General features: G+C 45.1%; 2 protein-coding genes and 1 long non-coding RNA gene across 3 annotated transcripts; all 3 read left to right on the top strand.

Annotated features, from left to right (window-relative positions):
- The first annotated feature begins 540 nt into the window (after positions 1 to 540).
- On the top strand, positions 541 to 2,511 carry LOC125717925 (phosphoinositide-interacting protein-like). Its single transcript, XM_048991299.1, has 2 exons — positions 541 to 689; positions 1,363 to 2,511. The coding sequence occupies exons 1-2, from the start codon at positions 609 to 611 to the stop codon at positions 1,774 to 1,776; spliced, it is 495 nt and encodes a 164-aa protein (XP_048847256.1). The 5' UTR covers positions 541 to 608; the 3' UTR covers positions 1,777 to 2,511.
- A 1,057-nt stretch (positions 2,512 to 3,568) lies between these two features.
- On the top strand, positions 3,569 to 5,102 carry LOC125717926 (uncharacterized). Its single transcript, XR_007384715.1, has 2 exons — positions 3,569 to 3,987; positions 4,074 to 5,102. It is a non-coding gene; the product is annotated as an uncharacterized LOC125717926 (long non-coding RNA).
- A 2,528-nt stretch (positions 5,103 to 7,630) lies between these two features.
- On the top strand, positions 7,631 to 19,173 carry LOC125717924 (forkhead box protein K2-like). The gene is made up of 9 exons (XM_048991296.1): positions 7,631 to 8,148; positions 10,582 to 10,791; positions 12,459 to 12,606; positions 13,030 to 13,176; positions 13,714 to 13,907; positions 14,234 to 14,466; positions 15,071 to 15,277; positions 15,470 to 15,673; positions 15,896 to 19,173. The coding sequence occupies exons 1-9, from the start codon at positions 7,841 to 7,843 to the stop codon at positions 16,054 to 16,056; spliced, it is 1,812 nt and encodes a 603-aa protein (XP_048847253.1). The 5' UTR covers positions 7,631 to 7,840; the 3' UTR covers positions 16,057 to 19,173.
- Positions 19,174 to 19,473: the final 300 nt, after the last annotated feature.

The raw sequence follows: 19,473 nt of genomic DNA on the forward strand, positions 1-19,473 counted from the left end.
GTCAGTTGGTCATTCCCGGGATAGAATAAGAGTCCATACAAAACATGGGAGCTATGGCTGCACGTATCCATGGAAACACCGCGTGACCTTCTTGATGTAATCAGATAGATGTAATCAGATTTCCCCAGTGCCCACACATGTACTGGAAAATGCACATTTTTGTCATAATATTTACTGCCCTTAATTTAGTAATCTGCCTTGACATTATAGTATGTGTGAACAAGAAGTGGCAAGCTATTGCAGTAAAATCCCAATTATTTAATTTTACATATGAGACTGACCTCATTATCTCTGCTCAGGTAGTTCAGTGAATGGGATTTAAGCTTCTGTTGGGTCACACCAATGGCAAACTGGTCAAGGAGAAGCTTAGTCTACAGTGGGAATGTAGGCCTGTTTAGAGATCCGGACAATAGTGACAGTGTCTCTGGGGTGAGTTTGGTGGCTGGGTATCTTTCCTTCCCGCCTCCCACAGTGAGTCTGATCCACGCCCGCATGGCTCCGCCCCCTCCCAGCACGCTGGGTCAGATGCGGTCCAGAGTGCCAGTGAAGGAGAGCGAGACTGAAGGAGCAGGCTGTTGTCACATCACTGGATCCCACCTGCACGCCCAATGGCTGGAACTGAGACCTGCTTCCAAAAAGAGAGGCAGGCCAGCAGAGTCATTCCCCTGCAGACACAGGGAGACGCTCAGGTCGGTACCATTAAATCCCTCCCTTTAGGTTTTACTGTGCGTATTTGTGCTTCTTCAGTACTTTTTAACACTGGTAATCATTAATTATTCATATACCTTGTATATTTGTATATTGTGTTGAGAGGAATTGGGCTTAGAAGACGCTGAAATGAAAAACGCAGGACAGTGTTGTTCGATTACTTATTAAAAACACTCCTGTTAGTTTAGCACCTCAAGTTTGTTAGTTGCATCCTTTACTTGCACATTAACAAATTTTTGACAAAAAGAGGTGTGACATTGTGAGTGTTTGGAAAAGGCAACTAGTACATTATTGGGCGTGGCCCGGAAAAACATTTTCAGGCACCCAGAGCATGCCTCACTTTCATTGGAAGAAGGTAATTAATCCTGGTGATATACTGGTGGTAGTATTGTCCTCCCACTGAAGTTCCAGTACCCAGTACTCTGATACTTGTTTTCTGCTTGTATGTCTAAGGGGTCTAGACTAGTAAATAATGGGATGAACCATAAAGAAAGTTATTTGTCTTCAACTTGCTCCAGGTAACGTCCAACTATATACATACATGTGTATTCTTACAAAGATTATATCACTATTTAAATTGTTTTGCAGGAAAATAATTGACAAAGTAGAATCATTAAAAGCGGGCACTGACTCATGAGTTATCCTCCATACCAGCAGGGGGAGCTAGAGATGGAAGCCAGTCCAGTAAAAGTTCAGAGTCAGCCAGTCTGCCAGGCCTCCTGTAACCAAGTGAATCCACAGCCCGAGACCACTATCTTCAGTCTGTCACAGAGTGAGTCGGTGTGGACGGAAGACAAGCCGCATAGCACCTGTGCGATTTACCAGCACTCCATCCTCTTAATGTCTGTGGGGGGTTCCGTGCTCCTTTGTGGTTCTGTGATCAGCGCCCTCTACTTTGGTGTTCGCACCCAGCAAGTGGCCAGCATCATGGGCCCCGTGTTGGTCTCCGTGGGGCTCATGGTGCTGGTAGTGGGCCTGGTCCTGGTGCCCATAATAAAGCAGAGCCAGAAGCCCCCTCCCGTGAAAAGGAAACAAAGCTACCCAAGACAGCCCATCTTTAACCTCTGAGCGGAGCAGAGACGTGGGTGGCACGCGGAACCGGTCCGGCCAGCTCCAGCGTCCAGGAGCCCCGACCAAACGGGCTTCACAGATTGTACGGGCCCTGCGGAATGCGCTTCCGCCGATTCTTCTTTCTGCATCGTTAATGAACAGCAATGGTGCTCACCGTGCAGGAGTGGCACAGTTAGCTTGCACTCACCGGGGCGATTTCCTGCGGCAGGACTGGTGACATCCCATGTGCACTATCTACGTTAAGAGCTTGTCTGAACTTTTCACTGCTGGACTGTATGATGCTTGTGTAACAGCTTAAATCCATCAGAGAGTTAATGTGTCATGTTAGTTAATGAGTGTTTAGACATATATTTGGGGCAGTATGCTGGCCTCACATCTCCAGGCACGTGGAACTGAATCAGGAACTGAATCAGAAACTGAATCAGAAACTGAATCAGAAAAAACTTTATTGATCCTGGAAGGAAAATTGCTTCTGCTGCAACCACATAGATAGACGGAGACACCACTGGACACGATGAACACTATACAACAAAAAGAAAAAAACAATATATCACAAACAAAAATTAAACAAATGAAATAAAATATATGTCAAGTTAGCTACAATATAAACTCTTTAGTAGTTTATGTATCTACTATAAAACTATATGTAACTATGTAACTAGTTTGTCAATATCTACTGCGCTGTATCACCCGGTGAAATTCCTGTGTACTGTGTGCATTTGGTGATTAAACTGATTCTGATGTGACTAGTTCACTGTGAAAGATAAATTAGCTAAAATGCTGCACAGCAGAAGTGTTTAATAAGGTGCATTTCGTACTCACAGTGGGCGAGAATCTCACCTCCACTCGGTGTGTGTGGAGGTTGCATTTTCTCCACCTATTCTGGTTACCCCCACAGTCCAAAAACATGCAATTAAACTAACTGGTGTCTCTAAACTACCGATAATACACATGTCCAAGCCCTCTAGCAGACAGGCAGCCCTGTCCCTCCTGGCATAGGCTCTGCCCCCCAAAATCCTGACCAACAGAAATGGTTGATGGAAGCGGTAAGATGGATGGATGGAGAAATATATGTATGAATAAAATGAGTACTCAAGTAAGCAGTAATGCACCCATTCATGTATCATACCTGCCTATACAGGGTCACAGGAGTCCATAGCCTATCCCAGAAGCTACAGGTGCAATGCAGGTAATAGCCCAGGGTGGGGCGCCAACCCATCACAAGGGCCCTGACACACCATTTACACACACATTCACAACTACAGAGAAGTTGTCAACTTGCTTGTTTTTGGACTGTGGGGGGGAAACCAGAGACCCTGTAGGAAACCCCACAATGGCACGGGTAGAACATGCAAATTCCACACATAGGGAGCCATGGCGGAGACTCGAACCCGGGACCCAGAGGTGTGAGGCCACCATACCACCTGCAAACGGTAATATATACCATATAAGTTCATTGATCAATATAAAGAATTGAGACATATGCTGATTATTCCCAGCATTTCCTGAATGTTCTCCCTGCAGTGAAACATATCGGCAGGCATCTTACACCACAATGCTTTTGGCCAACCAGCGGCAGTCTCAGATTAAATGGTTGTGTTTATTCCAGTGGCATTTACATGACAACATTGATGTCTTAGACACTTTCTTGACCTGAGGCCAAAGCGACAGCGCTGACAACTGCGTCTCTCTGTAAGTCGTCCTGCAAGATTACAGAAAGGCAAGGTGTGTTAGAAATGTAAAGAATGCACCTCGACCAGGCCTTTGAAGACAATGAGTGACGCTTTGCTCTGTCTCATTTGTACTCCGTGTCTAACATGGACTACACGCGTTACGTGGGCCGCTGCCTGATCTTCCTCATCCTGGCGATCGTATTCGATGTGGCCGGCCTCGTCATCTTCCTCATTGGCATCTTTGCGCCACTCAGTTTCTGGGACTTCTTGGTATTCACTGGACCCCTCATCATCTTCCTCAGCCTGGTCTTCTGGGCGTTTTGGTACCTGGGGAACATCGACGTCACCGACGAAGAGTTGCTTCTGCCGCAGTAGGAACCGCAATGTCGTTCGTTGGGGCCGGGAGTCAGCGGCTTGTGCGAGGAACTGCCGTCTGGAGAAGCTCGCTTCCGGAATTCGAACGGGGGATTTGAAATTGCTCACCAAGATTCAAGCAAATCAGACGGAGCGATGATGGCGCCTGTCCAGCAAAGAGGTTTGTAAAACAGATCAGCTCCGGCTATTTCTGGTGGTGGAGCCTCTAGCAAAACAAACTGTGCTGCTGTGTTTGTGTCTTTGAAGGGGGATCATTTGAAGATGGTATGGAGGACAGAGCAGGCAGTTTTGCTGCAGGGATACTGGAGACGTCACATCTTCAAGGTCCCATCTGCGATACCCTGCGACTGCATTGCAGGACATCCTGCACTTCAAGGGGGGTTTTTTGCCGTTAGGTGATTTGTCTGTTGTGTATATGTATCCAATTGTATTTGTCAGTAAAAGGTGATATAGTCAACTATATTTTCGTGCGTAGAAGGAATATCCTCGTTTGCTCTGAATGTAAAACCAGCCTAACAGGCTGTGTCACTTCTACCGAAAGAATGGTGGTCCAAAAAAGAAAGGAAACTGTTTACCCACATCGGAAGGTCTGTCTTTCATCTCTGCTGGAAGGAATGGAGCAATATTTACCTCAAAAATGAGAAGTGCTGCTTCTGGGTGACATCTAGGACCGATAACATCTGTAGACCTTCAATCTATCACATCACTTTAAGTCTTACATATTAGGGATACACCAAAACTGGTCTTTAAAATATATACAGAATTAATCACAAGTGTTTGTGCAATCATTATCTAATTTATTCTGTTCTCGTCTTAATAAGGTTTCTTTTTTGTTTAATCACTGACCATGTTATTCACCTATATGAATAAAAATGAACTTGCCAATATTAGAACACGCGTGGTTTGGGGTTGAATGTAGGACAACCAGGTTCTGTCATGGCCACGTGTTACCCCTGCATCCAATGAGACAGCCAGAAAAACGCCACCAAGCCCCGCCCTCCTGTATATGCAGCCCTCCGCAAGAACAATGTGGTCAGCAGCTGTAGAACTAGGTCCTAACCTAAAAAGGTGATTCAGCCGTTCATGACTTGCCCTCTTTATCATAGTCAATATCACTTGTAGGGAAGTTTTTAAATATCCCTTATTCAGAAATTTCTGATATTTTTATTTCCTCTTAAATTTTATTTAATCCCTCATTTCCTTTATTTCTTCCTGCTTGGAACTATTAGAGTTATTATTGTTTTTTTAATAGCATTAAAGTCTTGCTTAATGTAACTTTGCCCTTTGGTATGTATTCATACATCGCCTGCGCTGGCCTAACTAAATTCTTCACGGCCTTAACATTTATTGAATATATCTTTATCTTTACGCGGAAACTTCAGGGTATAATTACTTCACATATGAAGCAGACAATCTTTCGATGCGGCGCCCCTTTTGCACCCCTTTCTGTTAGCAAAGCGTTAAACGCTTGAGCCACGCGCTTTGGTGCCGCCTGGGGATCGTTATAGTTTCAGTTGAGCCACATTTCCAAACAACCGGAGAGCTTGCACGTTTGCTAATGAGCAGTAAAAGCTTTGCAATGCAATAAGGACAGAGGACTTCCCGAATGAGTGTTATCGATTTCCTTCACCTTTCGTTTAAGAAGCACTGCTGCGTTCACATGTCTGTCACCGGGAGGTTTCCGACCGGCGCACCGTAAACCTAACGGGGACACTTTAGTTACGGTCAAATCGCAAAGAGGTTAGCTGTTTATTTGATGTCTGTGAAACTTGTCGTTTTATTGTGCTCTGTATTAACAACCGTACCTTTTTTTATGATCTAGCATGATCAGATATTACACTCGCAGTAAACGACCCCGAATGCGTTTTACCGGTTTTAAATAAGTATATCTTCTTAACGCAATAACAGGGAATGGTTTGAACAGCATATAGACTTTTGCAATAGGGCACATTGACAGAAGCAGAAATTAAACCGTGGACTTTGTTTTGACTTAGCCCAGAAAACCACCAAGACCAATTTTCAGCATTATCTGCGTCCAGTGACACACCAGCGCTATTCATCTTGGTCAATATGCAGCCATTAGGGAACCAGTAATGGTCGGCTAACAGCTGCGGTTCCGACGACATCTTAATGACTTTCAAATGGCATTTTGTTTTATTGCTAATCGAAATGTTACCCTGCTGCATTTGTGTAATCAAAGGCAAAGGTTTTTTAATTAGAATTATATGACTGTGTTTACAATATTTAGAATATGATTCTTAAAGGTCAGGAACATCGTCCAGTTACTGTTAAATTTTTGGTTGCATCCTATAATAACACATAGAAAACGTCTGTACCCTGGCTAAGTACGTGTATTTATTTAATTATTTTAGAAAAAGACTTTCCGCTCAACGATTCAGACATCTGGACTGTTTCTGTATTGTAACTAAATGAACATAGCATAATGATATAAATAATCTTTGTTACGTTATCGATGTTAATGGTAAAACAACGCTCCCACTTATCATACTTCAAGAGCATTCAACAATACAAATTCACATCTTCGAATATAAATCGCACAATCTGAAATAGCCGAACTGATAAACAAAGGTATCTATTATAATAATACCAATATTCAATTGCCTAGCCACCTTGTGTATTCGATGTTTAGTAATAATGAATATTCGACCAAACAATTCATTCCTCACAATGCATACAGCATTTTACAATGAGTCCCGGGAAAATGTGCAGTTGTCCCATGCCAGTTTATGGCGTGTTGCCATGGGAACCTGAATTCCTTCTATTGCAGCTCTCGAGAGCCCTCTGGCGGATACGCTATTTCTTACGAAAACGTGCGAATAATACGAAGATGTTACTTTGAATCAACGGTGACTGATTATCACTATATCGAATATAACAAAAGTACCGGCACGTTTTTATCACCTTGAATACATACTTAACCGGACAAATTTATACTTATGTTAAAATGTCACAGAAATATTCAGAACAACAACATAAGTGCCACAGACAACCAACTGGGTGGAACACACTTGAGTAATCCAACGGACACATGGCCTAGTAGGAAATGAGTCTGAAAGACCGTCACACGGAACTTCCGCCACTTTTCTTCATGTTTACCAACAGTCAGTGTTCGCGTATGCTATTGGTCAGAACTCACTGGTGACGTCACAGAGAAACGCACGTGTTTGCTTGCTAAAGTTTTCCTTATTAGAAAAACACAAGTGAGATGAGACATTCATTCCAGCTTATACACTTGATTATAGGTTCCTATTTTCCCCTTTAGATATACATTCAGTACTACTGGCATGGCTATTATTCCACATTAGTTGAGAGTGACCTCCAAATTCCGATCAGCTCAGTCGCCTTGACGTTTGGTACTGCGATGAGAGCTCTGACTGCCGCAGACATTTGCGTTACCCACAAATCCCGGCATGACCCTACGTGCACGAAATCCTAGTAATGAGAAGTAGGTTGAAATAGATCACTACCAATTAAAATGCGCCATCTTCAAACTTAATTAGGCAATACCTCCCACTGAGAACATTTTGAAACATTATTTTATCTTCAAATAATTTGAATTTGATAATTACTTGGCGACAACGTTCAAGCTGTTGACAATCCACTTGCCAGGTTTTATCGCTCACAATCGATTTGCGCGTTGACCCCAGGGCACCCGAGTGTGCGTACGTTGCCTGATTTCCCATTGGCTCTTACTGTGTAGTTTTGTGTGTTGTATTCTATTTTCCAATTGGTGCAGAGGACTGTCAATCACGCGTAGTTCGATTCTGATGCGTGGTTGGCTGGCGGTTTCTCCTTCCCTTTCTCTCTGTCGCGGCGGTGGGCTGTAGCCGCTGTCCCTGACCTGCCACGTTCTTTTTCATTTTTACAGTTTAAATTGGCTTCCCAGTTTCAGGATTCACCCTGTTACCAAATTATTCAGATCCCCTATTCGGGTCTTCCCTTCCAGTGCCGCTTTGCTCCAGATTCGTACCTTAGAGCCCGTACCGTGTACTATGGCGGTGGTGAGCGGGTTGTCGGCACCGGCAGTTGCCCGGCTCGAGGGCCGGGAATTCGAATACCTTATGAAAAAACGCTCGGTGACCATCGGGCGGAACTCGTCCCAGGGCTCGGTGGACGTCAGCATGGGCCATTCCAGCTTTATTTCGCGCCGGCATCTAGAAATTTTTACGGTGGGTGACGAAGAGACAGGCGACGACAGGACGGGCGGAGACTTCTACTTGAGGTGCCTCGGCAAAAACGGGGTGTTCGTGGACGGGGTGTTCCTGCGGAGAGGGGCCGCTCCCCTGCAGCTGCCGCGACTGTAAGTGGGCCGTGTGGCGTTTTCTCTTTACCGGGCCGCTGCGGTTCGTGCCGTCAGCCAAGCCCTGCCTGCTTCTCTGAGGAAGGAGACCGCGGTGGGGAGGTCTGCCCGCTACGGCTGCGGGGACCGAGGTGACGCCTGTTGTTAGTGTGGTTACTTTAACCACTTTGCTTTGCGACCGTTACTTCAGTTACAAGTTGTCCGGAAATCATACTTAACCTCTTCGTGTGCCTCTGAAACGGTGATCAATTATGTAATTCTTGTTGATACCTGTATTTGGTAAAGCTAAGTTTGTTGTAAGTTGGCTGTTGACTGTTAATTACTCGCAAGTGATCAATTTGTATTGTTATATATGAATGAATCTATGCTCTTGGAGACAGTATAGTGTTTTCTATCAATGTATGTACGTGTTAAAATATGTACTAATTCTCCTGTCAGATTTTGATAATAGAAGAATATAGGTGTATTGTTTACATTGCATCCCTCCGCTATAAAAGCGATCTGATAATTAATGGTTGTGTGGGTTTATATGTTAACATACAATATGAAACCTGGTGACTTAAGGTTATCCCTCTAATCGTGATAATTTGGTGTGTTTGCGGTCTGGTTTTCTGCCTTCTGGAGGGTTATTGTTCATATCCTGTTTGTCAGTTAATGTTTGTAGATGTTCTAGTCCTGCTCAAGCAGAGTCAGTCTGAAGTGTCTTACTCACTCACAGCTGTGTATTCCGGAATGATTCAGGTTACGCACTGCGTTCAAGGGCAACTCTGCAGATTTTTTTGTGGGACCTGACCTGCCAGCCTTACTTTTAACTACCCTGTCCAGAGCTGTACCACTACACTATGTGCAGGAGACTTTTGTGGGAAGTGTAGTTGAGGCAATGTTGACTTGGTGTTTTCATGACCACAGTAGTTCAGGGAAAGCTGATTCCAGATCAGATCCAGATATGGCTGTTGTTCAGTCTGAATCCATTCTCTGCAGCTAGAGATGGACGTTCTGCACAAGTTCACTAGGTTTTCCGCAGGATGGGACAATAAAATGAGAGATTTTGGTTGATATGCTTTTGACAAATGAAAGTAAAACAGCATCTCAAGTATACTACTTCCACTTCCTGTCTTAGGGTGTGTCCATCCTTCAGTGGAAGGTGTGCTGTTTGGTAGATCTTCGAATGATTTATGTTGGCCATCCAGGGCTGCCGTATCCGACAATATGCAACCAGTTTCAGCTGAAGAATGTGTTCATATTCAACAGTAGAGATGAGGGTGACAGGATTTATCATTTGCTGATTCCCAGGGGTTCTTGTGGTTAAGGGAATGAACTCCTAATCCCAAGGTGTAATTTTTGGGATGAGCCCTGCCATTGTGTGCCCCTGAGCCAAGGTACATAACCTAGTAATCCATCTGTAGAAACATTTTAAATGTGAAAATTTTGCTGTGAGAAATTGGATTGCTATAGGATAGTTTTAACATGCTTTGCTGCAAATAAAACTGACCTGTATTGTAAGACATTTTGCAGCCCTCTTGCTCAGTACTCTGTCCTTAATGAGATACTTAATAATCCCATTGTAGTAATGCTGCTTTCTCCAATGACTGTGTTTGTAGTGCTATGGTTACAACTGCCAAGACATTTTTAACTGGCTGGTGAGTTGAGAGACCCAATTAGAATGTTTGAGCATGGATAAAATAATGTACTATGTTATTTTCTGGTGTAGCTATTGTAGAAGCAAGGATAGTGAGCTTCTTAGTGCTGGAAAAATCCTAATTTTCTTTAGAAGATGGGTTGGAAGCACCAGGCTGCAATCAACTGAAATGTATTAATTTGGAACTAGGTTTTCCCCTAACACAGTCGGGCCTTTTCTCAGCCGTTAGGGTGATGATGTCAAGGGAGCTGCTTCTGTCGAGTGTTTTTTTATTATTATTATTTTAATGTTTGTCATTGTTGCAAGTTTTGCTATGACTGGTGACACCTGGAGGTTTGAGGCCGGTGTGAGAACATCTTATGCATGTTAACTCTTGGCTTGAGAGTCTTTCTGTCTCTCACTATTTCCATCTCAAATCTGAGGGTTTTGAAGGCATAGGACAGGGTTCCCTAAATTCGGTCCCGAAGGGCCAGAATCCAACACAGTTTACAGAGTTGGCAAATGTGCAAACTGTGTTGGATTCTGACCCTTCAGGTCCGGAATTGGGACCTACAAAGCATCAAGCATTGAAATGCCAGTGATTGTGCTTTGAATGTAAAAGAGGTTTTAAATTGCCTTTCAGGAAGTCAGTAAATGTACAGCTGTGAATGAATTAATACTTCTGCTTGCTGAATGCTCCCCCGAATGCTCTCTTTCTGTGCTGTGATTAAACTCTGCCACGTGACAATTGGAAAACAGGCATTCAGGCAATGCGCTCGCGCTAACATCCTGTTTGCTTTCTGCTTCCCTCCCAGTTGCACCTTTAGGTTTCCCAGCACGAACATCAAGATCACGTTCACGGCGCTGTCTAGCGGTCCGAAACAGCACTGGAACGGGCCCGAGTCGCCCGTGGAGCCGCTGACGATCAGCATCCCTGACAGCATCTGTGTCAGCATCCCTGCCCCGGCTGCGGACAGCATCGCTCACATGATGAGCCCACTCCCATCACCCACTGGCACTATCAGGTTGGCCGCCGACGCGTCTCCTGCCGCTGGGGGCTGAGCCTGTGCAGGTGCTGGGTGCCTCGATGCCCATACCTTTCACTTTCTTTCTTACAATATAATGAATATCTGCAGTTGTACTTCAGTGCCAGAGTGGGGGGGGGGCATTCAGAGTTAATTAGTCATGACCTTAAGAATAGTTTGTGTACTAAGCAGACGTACTGTTATTGGTTTCAGTCATGCACCAAAATTTCACATATATTTTAATAAAAAAAAACTTTATTTATCCCTGAGGGGCAGTTAAAAAGGCACAGAGGAGCAGCACACACACATAACGGCTGTAACATTTGACACAACAGAAGACACACAATAGACGCACAATGAACTATGAACAATGATAAATTACTTTAAATACAGAGGAAGTGGAAAATATCACGTTGAATATGAATATATCATAAGTAAATAACTAATTCCACTGAAGTATATAGATAATTACTGTAACTAATTAAATACTGGTGACTGAAAAGTAAAGAAAGTAATCCTTCATTTAGTATAAGTCAAGTCGGTTTTATTGTCATTTCAGCCATACACACAGTATATAGAGAAATGAGATACCGTTCCTCCAGGACCATGGTGCAGCACAGAGCAGGACAAAGACAGAGCGACATCATAAGTGCAGGCAGGACAGCATAACAGTACAGATTGACAAGACAAGACAACCTAACCCTAATCAAACATATAAAACCCGTATTCCTGTATCAGTCGGGTATTTGTGAATTCCAGTAAATATAGATGTACACTTGAAAGTAAGTTAATTTGGTTAAATACAGAAAAAAACTGCATGAAAAGTTTATGCTTGTGATCGCTACTGAGACGGGAAGAACGGCAGCATCCGTGCTGCTACGATCCTGCATCGATAGGCTGCATCGTGCAGCGTATCGCTAGCTGGCAACTGTCACACCATCGTAAACCCGGAATATCCTCGAACCATCACAAAGTGAGGAGCATCTCTGTATCTGCCACCGTATCGAATTTGTTCGGAAGGTGGTGTGTCTGTTAGCTCTGCCACACAAAGCAACTTTTCTGTTTCTGCTCGGATGCGACGCTGTAGTTGTGCTGCAGGAGACCTGCATACATTCTGTGTGAGGATCAGCAGCACTGACCATAATCTACTGCTCGCCAACAAGCGACAAAGATGAGAAGTAAATAATGAATAGTGATGAAGGGAAACAGAGCCCATCTCTAAGCAACTTAACTAGAAAGAATGTCATTTGTTTTAGATGGGAGAAGAGCCAAACGTCTCACTGGGCTTTGGGTGAATTTGACATCATAGCCCAGCTGTTTCACTTGGCTGAATTTTTTGCGATATTTACTTCTTTTGTTCTTTGGGCTCATAATGACCATGTTAGATGTTTTGTCCAGACGGAATTTGACGCTGCCGTTTTCACCTGCTTACTGTTTACTTGGTATTTCTTTACTTGGATGATTTCTTAACTGCAATCGAAATGAGCAGAAATGCAAAATGTAAAGTGATTATTTTTTTCCTGTTTTAAGAAGTAAATCATATGGAGCATAGGACTGTCAGGCCAAAGCCCATTGAATCTGAATGGCACAGGTAAAAGCTCCTCTCCCCAAAACTTAAACATCTGTTTCCGCCCCCCCCCCCCCCCCCGTCCCCGATGGGGCCACAGCGCTGCCAACTCCTGCCCCTCAAGCCCGCGTGGCGCCGGGGCATCCAGCTACCGCTCGGGCCGAGCTCTCGCCCCTGATGTGCAGCTTGCTGTAGACCACTCACAGCCCGAGTATGACAAAGAACCCCTGGAACAGGGCAGCCCCAAGGTGAGTGGGCCGACCCTGGGCAGCACAGGGTGCTGAAGGGGCAACAGTGATTATCCGATTTCTTGATCAGAGGGACACAGTGGATTAGGGATTTGTGCCCATGTCGGGGACGGATGGTTGTGAGTTCGAATACCGTGGCTGTCGGACTAATCATACCATTGTTTGAGTAAGACCTCGAGCGTCAGCCTTCCTCGTATGCTGGCGGATTCCTAGGTTTCCTCACTTGCACATCACTTTGGACAAAAAAGCTCAATTAGCTTAGTATAGTTATTATAACAAGCTCAGCGGTGCAGAGCCAGTTATACGTGAATATCGATGCTGAGGGAAATGGGGGCGTGAAGTAATTGAAAGGACTCTGCAGAAGTGGATGTAATGAGAGCTGGCAGATGGTGAAATGAGCAGCCGCGCCTGTTCTGCCCACAGGACGACTCCAAGCCACCGTACTCCTATGCACAGCTCATAGTGCAGGCAATCACACTGGCTCAGGACAAGCAGCTAACCCTGAATGGGATATACAACCACATCACCAAGAACTACCCCTACTACAGGACGGCAGACAAGGGCTGGCAGGTGAATCGGACCTTATTATCGTCACATTCCCTTTTTGGGGTGGGGGGGGGGGCCTACGACGCAGGATTCCTCAGTTAGGCGGGTTCACGACTTCTGACTTCAGTTAACCCGCCTAACTGAGAAATCCTGCTTTGTGCAGTACCCCCCCGATACCTGTGATTTTGGGTCAGTAGAATACACATGCATGATTAGAGAGACATGTGACTCACTGTGGGTAAAACTCTAGGCCAAACGTGCTAATTTTTCCCCTTTGGACTATTAAGGTTTATCTTCCTTCATTTAGTATCAAACATACAAGGCCTGTATACCTGTATCAGTCAGGTATTTGTGAATTGCAGTAAATATACGCTTGAGCTTCCCAGCTCTGTTGGTGCATCTTAGGCCACATGAACCAGGCTTGTCTTTCAGCAGTAGGGCATTAGTCACGTTGAGGGCTGCTGCTCACCATTGCCAAGTATGAAAAGCATGAGGGATGTTGTGAAGGAGGGCGGGCATGTGAGTGTGTCCCTGTACACTAACACTTCTTCTCTGTTGTAGAACTCGATACGACACAATCTGTCTCTGAACCGCTACTTTATTAAAGTGCCCAGGTCCCAGGAGGAGCCGGGGAAGGGCTCCTTCTGGCAAATAGACCCTGCCTCCAAGGACAAGCTTGTGGACCAGGCCTTCCGGAAGCGCAGGCCTCGTGGTGGGCCGTGCTTCCGCACTCCTCTGGGTCCCCTGTCCTCCAGGTAATCCCGTGTGGGGACATCTAGTGGATGTAGTGTTGTACTGCAGCCTGGCGATAAGTGCCATGGCTCTTAAAGGCTCTTCGAAGGTCTTTGCCCTGCGTTATCTGGGTTGCTCCAGTTAAGTCTGCAATACAGGCTGACGCTACGGGAGACCTCATTTTACTCCATGTCTCGTGTTACAGAGAAACCCTGCGAACTTTATACTTATTATTTTGTTATTTATGCGAGCTATACATCTCTTATACATAATATTTTGTATATGTTTTAACGGTGGTGTATGGCATGCGGTCTTTGCTGTTGAGTAATGACCCCGTGCCTCTTCCCAGGAGTGCCCCCGCCTCTCCAAGCCACTCGGGAGCACTGTCTGCTCACTCCAGCGGGGTACAGACTCCAGAAAGTTTATCCAGGGATGGCTCTCCAGTGCCGGCTGAACCTGCCGCTGCCCATGCACCCGCAACTGCCCCAGCCTCCACACCTACTCCCACCCCCGGCTCCGCTGCAGTAGTCCAGCCCAAAATGGCTGTTATCCAGGAAGCTCGCTTTGCTCAGAGTACGCCAGGTGAGGGCGCTGTTCTTTGCCACTTTTATGGCCCAATATAGGAGCTGCGTCTTTCAAATGAATCCAGTTGGTGATTTATATTATACTATATTATATTATTATACTATAGTATTTATAGTAATGTCTCCCCCACACTGTTGTTCACATTCAGCAAATGCTCCAGTTGTCAGATTTAAAGAGGAGTTATAGTTCAAAATGTTTCGATTATAGGGCAGGGTTTCCAGGTTTTAGTCATGGAGGACCAGAATCCAACACAATCTGCAAATTTCCTTGTTCAGATATACCTACTAAACTCGGTAATTAGACGATTAAGATGTTTAAGCACGGAAGTGTGCAAACTGTGTTGGATTCTGGCATCCCAAAGCAGAGGTAGGAAATTCAGGTGCAGAAAGTACAAATCCAGGCCAAGGTTTTGTTTCAGCCGCCCACTTGAGTTCCCTGTGACTGTGACACAACTGGTCGGTTGAAAGAAAACCCTGGTCTGGATTGGTGCTGAACTTTCCACCTCTGCTTCCAAGACCGGCATTGGGGGTCCTGTTTTAGGGCGTGGTGCTGAAGCTGCGGTGTAGCGCTGAGCGCGGGGGCCTTGCTCTCTGCCCCGCAGGCTCTCCTCTGGCCAGCCAGCCTGTTCTCATTGCCGTGCAGCGGCCGCTGCCCCAGTCGCTCAAGCCGCTGGCTTACGCCGTAGCCTCACCCGTGCCGAGCTCCACCCAGCAGCCGTCCGTCATGCAGACCGTCCACCTGGTGCAGCAGATCCCCGCCATGACTGTGGCCGAGCCGCAGCAGAACGGGGAGCACAAGGAGGTCAAAGGTGACGCTCGCACGCTGTCGGCCAAATGAATACCTTTCACAGAGTGCTGCATTTAGTGTGTAACATGACCCGGGTCAGGAAATTATCCCAAACATATAGACAGATAGATCTGAGACCCATGTTGCTTTGTGGGAAAATATATGGAATGGAGGACTGATTTTTTTTTTACTATATTTCTACTGTGCTTTGCAGTGAAGGTAGAATCAGTTCCAGCCATCAGCCACGGCTCTGTGGGGACAACTAGACACGTCATCCAGACCTCCCAGGCCGTGCCACTGCAGACCGTTACCATAGTGACGCAGGCTCCTCTGGGGCAGCACCAGCTGCCAGTAAAGCCCATCCGGCAGAATGGCACTCACGTGGTGGCCCTCGCCCCGCAGGGACAGGGCAGCACAGGTGAGGGCGCTGTGGAGGAGGTCGAGTGGCTCTGTTCGCGGAGAAGTAAATGTCAAGATCAGTCCATCTGCATCCAACCACGCCCTGTCCTCAGCCTGTCGCCATCCTGAGAATATATGTAGATGTAGTAGTGGGTTAGTCCTGAGCTGGTGCATCTCTATGGCGCCGCCCTGTTGTCTGAACATGTCACTTACCGAATAATTCCATGGCTCCCTCCCACAGTATCCAGCGCCCTCCACATGCTGGCCACCTCCAAATCCACCTCCCTGCTCAACAAACGGCCCAGCACAGAACCCACCGAGGCCTCGCTACAGAAGAGGGTGAAGGCCGATGAGGAGGGCACGGACAGGGCGGTGAGCGTCGAGCAAAGCGGGCAGGAATAGCCCCTCCTCTTCTCCCTCTGTTGCCCAAGGGTGCCAAAGAGGAAGAGAGAAGGAGATGCTAGGCTGGCCCTGAACACTGAGGCCAGATGGATTTAAAAAAAAAAAAAAGACAAAAAAAATTGAAAAACAAGGTGTCTGTGGGAAGACGGCCACCAAGAAACCTGGAAATAACATAAAAATGAGAACTGCAGCAGTAGTAAAGCTCCAGATGAAACGTTGAGACTGCCTGAGGTTACAGGTTTCTCAGCTGGCCTGATGCATGCTGGGAAGGGGGAGGACTGGGTGTGGTGCAGCCAGGTGACCCACAGCAAGACAAGCATAGGTTCACTAGGAGCGTGTTCTTCGAAGGAAGTGACGTGTGGAGGCTCTTCCTGTACCTTGGCAGCTAGCCTCTGACGCAGACTTAAGGCAGCTGTCGGTGGATTGTGTGTTCATCGTACCTGGAGCAGGCAGCCTTTCCGGCATTTTCTTTTCCTTCCATTTCAGTCATGGGGGGAAGGAGGGACCAAGAAGCATCCTGGAGATACTGACGTTACACACAGCTACACCTGAACTATAGCAGTCACTTAATTTTTTGTTTTCCTGTTTTTTTCCCTCCAACTCTGGAGTGATTTTAGTCTGTACTGCCAAACTCAAATATCTCGTTTTATTACATTCATCCTCATGCTAACAATATGTTTAAAATATATCCACGTCTAGCTGTGTTTCACCGATTTTGCATGTACCAGACTAGAGAGGCGTACCTGACCTGTTAACCATACGTCTACGTGACGACCTGCCTGTGTTTTGTTAGTTTCTTCTATACAGGTCTTCTTTTTTGCCCCCCCCCCCCCCCCCCCTGTGTTTATGCCGTTGCCGATCATTTATTTGGTTACTTTAATTCTGTTCAGGCAACCGAAAAGTTTCTCAAGACGTTTCACATTCTGAAGAAGCAAGGAAAGAAATCCGTGATGTTTGCTTCAGTGGGTAAAAGCGTTTTATATATATAATCTATATATAAATTAATTTAAACCTTTATGTGCAAACTTGGTCTTTTATACCTGAGTCATTCTTCATCATGGTTTCCTTTATTCTTGTGGATAATGGATCACAGGTTCCTCTTAGAACCAGTCTCCTCAAAGGATTCTAATTAGCCGATATTTGGAAGAAAAAAACATGGCCGTCTTGCCCGCAAGCGTCTATGTTCAGAGAGACTCCATTATCTGTTGCATGTTGGGCTTAATGATGAGAGGGGGTGAAGATTTGAGGAATGGTGACGTGCAAGTTCCCTAGGAGCTGCGAAATGAGCTGGGGTTCAGTCTGCGCTCTGGAGCTGAAGGAATTATTTGCGTCATAAGTAGCCTCATGGAGGGTCAAACGAGGCACTAATTTTGTTCTGCAGGGGGACCGGGGAGAATCGGGAATCCTACTGGTGGTTTCAGCATTTGATGGTGCTCAGTCTTAAAGGCACAGATTCCTTTCATATGTTAAGCTAGGAGGTTCAGTAGCATGTCAAAGAAATTTTATGTCTTTACTGTCAAACAGGGCTGGTTCCTGTTCCGTTTTGGCTCGCAGCCCATGCCTTTGTTCGAAGATCGATTGATGTCACACTGCAGCTCCGGCTAATCAGGCGGGGATGGACCGGTGCTGCATCTTAAGTGGCTTTTGGGAAAGTGAGGCTGCCACTATGATATACGCATCAAGCCTGGAAGCTTAAATGGGTTCATTTTCTGTAGTAAGTGCTCAGCACACATGGAACCACCCTATTCTGCATCTCAAGCATCACCAGGGAACCCGGAGCGTAGACCAGTATGAAGCAGGTAGCCTTTTCAGTGAAATGGCTCTGTACAGCACATAAAAACATTTGCACAAAGGATTACGCCCTAAAAAGCCATGTACATAAAGTAACCTTTTTATGGAAATGGCTACACTTGCCTTGTGTATCTCCTGTTGTCTTGGGTTAAATTGTTATAAGTGGCTTTATTGGCTTAACTAGGAATTGGAGTCTGAAGAATCAGTTGATTTAAAATGCTAAATTGGAGACCGTTGCCCTGACGACTCTGCTCTTCAAAACTCCGTCATTACTGACATGGAGCTGTCTTAACATTGCAGCTGCACATCCAAGGATCTGCATGGACTCTGGTTATTGTCAGCTGTAAAGGCCATTTTGCTGTTTCTTAGGACACGTACAATGATTTATTTATTTTTTTTGCTCGCTTTCAGTTTTACGTTGAAGTGCTTCTTGCATTAAACCATATTTTCCGACCATAAGAATTTAGAACACCTCGCGTATTCTGGCATGGCGGTGTTGCAGTTTGTATGCTGAAGTCCGTAGCTAGCATAGAAATAGCTCTAGAAATTATCGCAGAGCTGATCTTTCTATTAATGACTAACCAGTAGCAGAAGTAGTCTGTGTGCTTAGATCCTGCCCTAGTAATAGGCTCGCTCACTTGCAGGAAAGACAACACAGCTAGTGTCCCTCAATGGACCAGAGTCCCTTAAGGCAATTAAGTGATTAGTTGCACTGAAAATCCCATATACCATTCTGCTTCAGTCTCTTGTGTTTATATTAGGAAAAATAGAAATATTGTACAGTTGAGGTTGAAGCGTGTAACTGTGGTTTTGCAGTTTTTTTTTTTTTTGTCTGCATCTGTCTTTAGATGATGTTTTGTTACCTGTTAAGTTTAGCATTTTTGGGAAAGTAATTTTAACGTGCAATCACGGGATTTCATTTACAAAGTGTAACCCCACTCCCACCCCCGAAAAAGCGCTCCGGAAGACCTCTTGCTGCCATCTACTGGATAAAACTGGTTACAGTTTAAGTGGAAAGCATTAATTAAAAGGTCTTCGTCTTGGACAAAAAGTATGAACAAATAGAATCGGTAAACTGTGCAACACTTTTTGTACGTCTACTTTATGTAGGTAAATATTGAAATACAAGAATATTTTAAATGAACAGTACGACAAATTTAGATTTTTTTTCCTAGCATTTCTCATGTGGCGTAAATTAAAATTAGTCCAACGCTGTGAGTTTGGAATAATTTGACTCATGTTGATAAAATTAATCATGCAATGGACACAGAGTTCCAGTTATTTATTGTTAGAAGTTAAATAAACGTTGAAAAGTCTCCTTTTGTACCTTGGCTATACACGTGTTTTTTCTTCTAATGTTAAATTGTACGTGCACGAAAGGTTTGAACGGAAAGACGACAGCACATGTTAGACATCGTTTAAAAATACGAAGTGGATGCATTCATAAGAAATATGAGCATAACAGCTGAACTTTAAATTGTGTTTTTCTTGTTTGCGGTTAACCTTGAAGGTTATGGTAAGATTGTGATGTCAGAAGGGGAAAAATGTAATTGAAATGCAAATCGGCGAAGAGTAGTAGAGGTAAGTGAAAGCGTTGTTTTGTAATAACCAATGCGCAGGTGCTGG

The sequence above is a fragment of the Brienomyrus brachyistius genome, chromosome 22, assembly GCF_023856365.1.
Source record: "Brienomyrus brachyistius isolate T26 chromosome 22, BBRACH_0.4, whole genome shotgun sequence".
In the NCBI taxonomy this organism is placed as follows: Eukaryota; Metazoa; Chordata; class Actinopteri; order Osteoglossiformes; family Mormyridae; genus Brienomyrus; species Brienomyrus brachyistius.

Coding starts and splice junctions, on each gene's coding strand:
- LOC125717925 (XM_048991299.1), top strand. CDS start 609: ATGGCTGGAACTGAGACCTGCTTCCAAAAAGAGAGGCAGGCCAGCAGA. Junction 690..1,362: donor AGACACAGGGAGACGCTCAG/GTCGGTACCATT, acceptor CCTCCATACCAG/CAGGGGGAGCTAGAGATGGA.
- LOC125717924 (XM_048991296.1), top strand. CDS start 7,841: ATGGCGGTGGTGAGCGGGTTGTCGGCACCGGCAGTTGCCCGGCTCGAG. Junction 12,607..13,029: donor TGGAACAGGGCAGCCCCAAG/GTGAGTGGGCCG, acceptor TTCTGCCCACAG/GACGACTCCAAGCCACCGTA. Junction 14,467..15,070: donor CTTTGCTCAGAGTACGCCAG/GTGAGGGCGCTG, acceptor TCTGCCCCGCAG/GCTCTCCTCTGGCCAGCCAG.